Source organism: Thermobia domestica, chromosome 16 (genome assembly GCF_964235325.1).
Source record: "Thermobia domestica chromosome 16, izTheDome1.hap1.1, whole genome shotgun sequence".
Lineage (NCBI taxonomy): Eukaryota > Metazoa > Arthropoda > Insecta > Zygentoma > Lepismatidae > Thermobia > Thermobia domestica.
The window spans coordinates 157990428-157997905 of record NC_137469.1 but is presented as its reverse complement, the minus strand read 5'-3'; the positions used below and the strand labels follow the sequence as shown (position 1 = coordinate 157997905).

Here is a 7478-nt window from a genome sequence, read left to right as displayed (position 1 = left end):
TATGAAGGAAAAAGTTCGAGGTTTAACCCCCCTCCTGAGCAAGATATTACGGAAAAATTAAAATTTACTATCTATGTTGGAAGTACATGTTTTTCGGTTTTGATATAGTATCGTCAGACATTTGGGGAGTCACTTGAATTACGAGGTTCTAACCTCCGAAAAAATCACATCGGAAGCCGATGCCCAAACCATGCTCAAGCTATCAGGCTGGTAACAGCTCATGGGCTGAGGCGATTTCTCATAATTGCGCTCCAACTAGGTTTCTCAAGAATTGCTAATGTGTTTAAAGTAATGTATTGTTGATGGTTGTCCATTTTATGTGACTTACCTCTGTTTTTCTTTCTTTGATTTAGCACTCATATGACAACAGTAGTGATGAGAGCTTCTGTTCTATACTTGACACTTCGACCTCAGTCATGTCATTGCATTCGCAGCCAGTGTCTGTACCATGGCTGAGAATGTTATATGGCTATTCGCCATACACCATCTTTGCCATTATCAACATGTCTGAGGCCCAGCGTGTCAGCGGTCTCAAGATTTTGTTGATAATGACCACTCCAGAGACTTCGGTCCTTGGAGTGTCCTTATCTTACCTAATAAGTTCTGAGAGGATTCGAATTGGAATGCCATGGCAAATAGTGGACTTGCCCGATTACGATCTCAGTGGCATTCCTCGAGAAGACTCTCCTATGACTAACTTCTTCAGAAGTGTATATTGCTTGTGGCGAATCCTCCAGTTCCAGAGGTGGGGAACCCCAGCAATTGCACTTCCAGAAGTAGAGGTTCAACCAGGTGAAGCTGAGGTTGAAGTGCAAGTGGAAGAAGAGGAAGGATCACACTCTAATGGCAGCCACAGAGAGGAAGAAGCCAGTGATGAAGAGAGGAGGCCTAAGGATGAAGAGAGGAGGCGTGTGTATGGCCCAGTTGTTCGACCGCCTCCCCGTTCCAGGTAATACTTCAAAGTCTTATTTATTCATATATATTATTTCTGAAAATGGTTGTGGGTTATACACTTTTAGCGACCGTAGTATTTCTCATGCCCAGCTTGTTAGAGACCCGAGAATTATATTAATGGACTTAATAAGACTCAAAAACTTAATTGAAATTATTTACAATAAATTAATTTATTTTATTATTTGTTAGTGCACTAAATTGAATTTATGTTCACACGAATTCTAATTTCTTTTTTATCTTAGTTTATCTAGATTCCAAAGGATAAGAAGCTTAATCTTCCGGCGGAGACAAAGCGGAACGGTAAGACAATAAAATAGAAATTAATTTATAATCAGTAGTTTCTTATTTATTTTATTTTTTATTTATTTATATTTATGAAATTTATAAATTTATTTTTTTTTTCTATTTGTACTAACGCTAAGTGTAAAAGTTCTGACAAAAGGTATAAATTGTGAGTGTGAAGATATTAAGATATAACTTCTGAAAAAACTAAACTGACGCTCACAGTTCTAACTATTCGTTAATGCCGAAAAATTCAATACAAGCCGCCATCTTCTTCAGCGTATAATGGATCATTGCATCAAGAGAACCACGACCCAAATATTCTTTGCAGATTGAAAAGTTTGAAGCAAATCATATATAATATTTCAAGCTATCAGGGAAAATGATGTTATCAGCTGAGCTTTATTAGTTAATACAAACTATTTACTGAACTAATTGGTTTTATTTTTATTTTTCACCATATTACCAGCAAGCATAACTCCACAGGTAAAAACAAAAAAAATCACAATACAGATGAAACCCCAATAATTAATTGAAACAGAAACATTTATGTATTATGAATTACCATATTTGCTACAAGCTATGTAATGTTAGATGTAAGCTTAACCATACCTGAAATATATATTTCTTTTAATTATGTGATGGAAACCATAAAATGTGATTGAAAAGAGCAATGTGTGTTTATGTAAATAAATAAGCTTCTGAAGAAAATGGAGGTTCCCATTGAAAATTTCGGTATTGACAACTGGTATTTAGACGCATTCCGGAGTTTAATTTAATAGTTGGTTAGGATATAGTTTAACTCAGTTTTTTTTTCCTTCGCTGCTACCTCTGAAAAGGAAGAAGTGAAATTGTCATCCATACTTATAGTTCGATCTTCTATTACAGAAATAAAGCGAAATCCACTAATCAATTGTACCTTAACCCAATTCTAGAATACTCTTAGCGTTTAATGAAAAAAAAAAATGTTCACAGATGAGAAATACACCAATCGATAGAACAAAATGATATGTGCGACTGTAAAAGGTCATGCGTAGTTTTTGAGAAAATGGAGGGAAAAAATAATTAATTTATAAACTTAAATAATTTATCCTGTACGAGAGCTTATTGAGGTAAAACGTTAAAGTAACCTTTCATTAAGCTTTTCATTAAGACATAGATTCTTAATGAGATATAGCCCGAAATTATCATGAACTCTTAAATTTTTTATTTTTATTTAACTAATATATTGTCCAAAAATAAGGCATTGACGCAAATCCCCTCAATCTTGGAGTTGGAGGGAATGTCCCCCCAATAATCCGATTTGAAATGTATATTTTTGGGGGTGAGGAGAAGAAATATGATATTATTTGTGTCCGACTGCTACAAAGGAAAGAGAGATTAAATTGATGTTCCTTGCTGTATAATATACAACAGGTTCACCTCGGAAATCAGATTCATCTACCGTAATATGAGTCTCTGTCTCCCCCCACCCCACCCTTCCAGAATAAGCCTCAAATTGCCCGCCTCCCAATGTTGAAGACACTTGTGCTCCCTTGATCCTCCACAGCATTATTTTTCTACTTCATAACTATTTTGAACATCGCTTAAAAAAAGGAACGGTATCACCCGTCCCCCCCCCCCTCCAATGTTGAAGACAGATTTGCGCCGATGGATAAGACATACATAAATCGATAGATCCCTTGGAAATAAACGAAATAATATGCTTTAAGCTAAATTCTTATGCTTAGTTTTTGAGAAAATCGAAAAAAAGGAAGATACTAACTTTTGTGGCGCTAAGAAATGTGTCGTTCTTTACCAATAATAAATGACTGTTTTTAATATGCTGGAAGAAATGGTACTACACATGTGGCAAAATTCACTTGAAGTAGGAGATTGTACTTATTGTTGACACAGCACTGTTTACACATATACTGCTGAATTCCTAGCTGTTAATGCTGTTTATATGCAACTAGAGATATTACGTAGGAAATAAAAGTACAGGGGTATTGTTACAAGTAAGATGAGTCATTGATGAAACAGATTTGGACTGGAACTAAAATAACTTGATTTATATTTCGTAGGAGGAAGCAACACGAAAACGGACCACTCCACTACCAACTGAGGAACGAAGTCATCCCACCTCTCCTCCTGGGACCTCGCAGATGGATCGTGAGACGATGGTCAAAGAAGTTTTCGTGGAGGAGATCAAGGAGGTAAACTGATTTATTATTTATTTATTGATTGATTGATTCCAATGATACTAATAACAGTATTAGATTGAAGTCACGCAAATGCTTATTTTAATATTTAGTTTGCAAAACTCGCCGGTATTGAGATAAGCCTAGAATTAAAGTCGATGTTTAGAATACTCGGATGTTGCTTTCTTTTTAACCCAACAATCGGCACGTGTATAATACCCTTGGTGTAACCACGTTTTTACCAGTGCGTTGCATCCCATTCTTCTAAAGGCTTTCCTACAAGAAGTTATTCTCAGAGGTGAGATACGAGTTTCAGCAAGGAGGTAGTTTCTTTTATCTGTAGTTACGTTGTTTATTAAACTCAATGCCTTAACTCTCAGCAATAACTTTAATTATTTTTCTTGCCTCCTTGATGATTTGATGAATTTCTGCTTTAGGAAAACCTTGACTATCTACAAACACTTGAAAATTATTTAATGTGGTGTTAATCATCTCTTTGAAAGCTGGAAAGGAAAGGAAAATAAATATATTAGATTCTCAAGAACAATACTAATTTTTTCTTTTTCATAAGTGCTCCTCTATTAGGTGGAGAGGTGATTTTAACAACCAGTTCGGGCGAATCAGTGCGAACTAGCTGAATGACATCACTGATACTGATTTTTTTTTCCGAAACGCAAGTAGCTTAGAATTATCATTATATATAGTTTTCTATATGAAATTTCAAGAATAATAAATAATGCTTCTCTATTCTCATTAAATTTCTATTGTTTTATTATAGCACGAACGGCGACAGGAACCAAGACCGAGAAAACAGCGACAAGAGGTGACCGAGAGGTCACCGCGAGAAGTCGATGATGATAATCTGAGGGAACACCCAGTTCAGGAGCCGCCGTATCCATATCCCATATCTTGGCGAAGTAGACTTCTCTGTGTGATCAGTTGTGCAGCTAGATGCGTTGTCGCCCCGTTTTCGGCTTGTTTGTGCTTTGAAGTGGACCCGTGCGACAATTGGTGTAAGTTATTTTCATATTTTAATCTGTACAAATTAGTGTTATCACCATAAGAGTTATGATCATTAATCTTTATGAGTTAATCTTTTATGTACCAGTATACAAATGTTTACTTGGTTACACGGTGAAACCATCTTATAGCACTGATTACTGATGTTATCCATTGAACTGAAATGCAACTAATTCATACCTAGTCCAGTAGATTGCAACTTTTTGTGGTAAACAAGTCTAATTGTCTATATTCATTTATTTCAAATTATATAAATATATTTTAATCATTTAAGTTTTCTCTTGGTGAACGTGACTTCCTTCGAAATTGCAAAAGAACTTTTCGTGTTTACTGACACGTAACATCGTGACCCATCTGTCAATAGAGATCAAGCAACCTACTTCTTCCACCCTCCATTTTTTTTGTTGACACAATGTTGTATGTATCAAAATTCGAAATTGTCTTGATCATAGCGATAAGTAAATGGCAGTTTTCCTCGTTTAATAGTCGCAGTTGGATTTTCGCATTTAAAAAAAAATAAAATAAAAATAAAAATAAAAAAAAAATACAAAAAGTGCTACTATTACGCAAGTGAACACGGTAGTTTGATTATGAACGTTTAGGTCATTAGCGAAGAAGCCATGACTATTTATATGTCGGTCTTACTCGACTTTTGCCCGAATATCACCTATTTTTTGTGTGATTGGATGCCTACTGTGAGGAGCATCTTGGATATAAAAATTTCCACAAAGAAAGTGATTGTTATCTTATCTTGCCCGTAAACAGCAGAAATTTCTTAACATGTCTGTGCAATATTTACACCTTTACTGAAATAAAATTGGAAAATGTAGCGCAGTTTTGCGGGAAGTTCACTTATCTTCACGGTGCAATACCTTACGTCTAACTAACTTCATGGCCTATGGAACCCGCAGGGTCAATGCCGCGTTCACAAGCCAACTAGATCCAGCTTCTGTTTTGTATTCCTATTTCTGCGAGATCCATTTTAATATTGCCCTCCTATCTGCGCCTAGGTCTTCCTAATGGTCGTTTCCCGATTGATCTTCCAGTCAAGTCTTTGAAAGCGTTCCTACTTTCTTCCAGCCTGGCTACATGACCTGTCCACCTGACCCTCTTAGATTTGATGACCCTAACAATGTTTGGTAAACCGCATAAATTATGTAGTTCCTCGTTATGAAGTTTCCGTCATTCCGCTTTCACGTTCCTCTTCGGTCCGAATATTCGTCTCAGGATCTTGTCCTCAAATATTTTCAATATATGTTCTTCCCTCAGAGTAAGCGACCATACAGCATGACAGGCATGATTATGGTTTTATATATTTTAAGCTTCAAATTCCTCGACAGAATTCGCTACGACAAGAGATTTTGAGTTGAATAATAAATAAATATAGATTTTGAACTGAATAAGTACGAATTCCCAACTTTTAGTCTACATTTAATTTCTTCGTGAATATGGTTTCCGTCTATTAATATTGATCCTAGATATTTGAAAGTATCCTCTTACGTCTATTTGTAAGAATCCCATCACTTATACATCTACTAGCTTCAACTGTGAAATGACCTTAGGCCGGACACGCTGCGACTTATATACCCAGAGACTTGAGACACTAGGCCCATTTAGTACGCGAAAAGCCTACTGTATTAGAGATACCTTATATAATACTGTGTTCAACGTGTAACCTCCCTCTAAATATCATTAGTCCCCATGAGTACTAATAGTTCCCAGATGAACCCAAGTACAAAAACTGAAATTAGAAATAATGCTATTTAAATTGTATCAAATATAATAATTCAAATCCTCATTATTTTTATATTTTTGTTCATTTTAGATCAACGAGAGGAAAGAAGAAGAAGGTGGGAAAGACAATTTGGAAACAGGGATCTTCCTCCCAACTTACTTCATCTCCGCCGTGAATCTCAGTGTGGCCGCTGCTTCAAGTTTTATTTTTGCCCCTGCTGCTGCTGCATTCCTTGGTGCGACGATGAGCGAGAGTGCTTCTTCTAAAGAGGAATTGAGGTAAAAAGATAAGAATATCTAAACATAATATATCTTTCGTTTTATCAATTCGCTTTAATGTCCTTATCTGTATTATGTATTTGTAAGTCTTCGATATTTCTCTTTGACGTCTGTGTCTCGGATTTTCTGTATTACTTGTCTGCAGTTATGATTTCGGATAATTTGACGGACTCTCAACTCGGCGACTTTTAATTCATCTTTTTCAATCCTTTAGGTTGTCATTTTGCGGAAGGGTTAAGTATTATGTTAAGAAGATTAAATTCCAACTACCTATCGTTTTACCTCAGAATATTCCATTTCCTCTTTAAATTACATCCATTAGACCAAAGGATGATGTGTATATATGTGTATATAATCTATGTAATAATTGTAGTTATTCAAAATTCAATAGTAAGCTTTTGCTAATTCTCAATGACAAGTCGTTTTGTAGAATCTAATGCAGTGAAACCTCACAATAACGGACACCTCCACAATACAGACAGATTTTTTTTTTTTAATCCCGTTAAAACTGTTTGTATTATAATAGGACAGGAGCCTCAGCAGTCTTCTTTTCCCCTAATGCTTTAGTAAGCTCTTTGTTCTATACATATTCAGTACAAAAAGTGCTTCTTTCAATTAAAAAATAAAACTTGGTCACGCTACAGTAAACAGAAATTCTCTTCTCTACAAAACATCTTTCAAATTCAATCTCAATAAATTGGTAAACCACCACACACAACATTCTTCATTTTCCTGTGCATCTATCCAAACTAAATTGCTTCCTGGCGTTACTCCTTCAACACTTTCTATGGTGGAGAACCAATTATAAGACCAAGAATTCTACACGAAATTTCTTTTCTTCCCTGAAAAAGTCACTACTTGTGTTTCCCTTGGTACTTGTATCTTCCCCTGCAACCCCACATAAACACATCTCTTCAATGATACTTCTATTTGTTTACAAAACGAATTCCTGCTTTACTCCCCCAACAATTGGAACATGTCTTCTCTGTAACTGTCAACTTTCATTTACAGACAAATAGTTACGTCCTA

General features: G+C 35.7%; 1 protein-coding gene across 1 annotated transcript; it reads left to right on the top strand.

Annotated features, from left to right (window-relative positions):
• Window positions 1-336: 336 nt before the first annotated feature.
• LOC145672669 (uncharacterized) lies at window positions 337-6437 on the top strand. The gene is made up of 5 exons (XM_081741833.1): window positions 337-949; window positions 1197-1254; window positions 3300-3431; window positions 4195-4429; window positions 6262-6437. The coding sequence occupies exons 1-5, from the start codon at window positions 417-419 to the stop codon at window positions 6435-6437; spliced, it is 1134 nt and encodes a 377-aa protein (XP_081597959.1). The 5' UTR covers window positions 337-416.
• Window positions 6438-7478: the final 1041 nt, after the last annotated feature.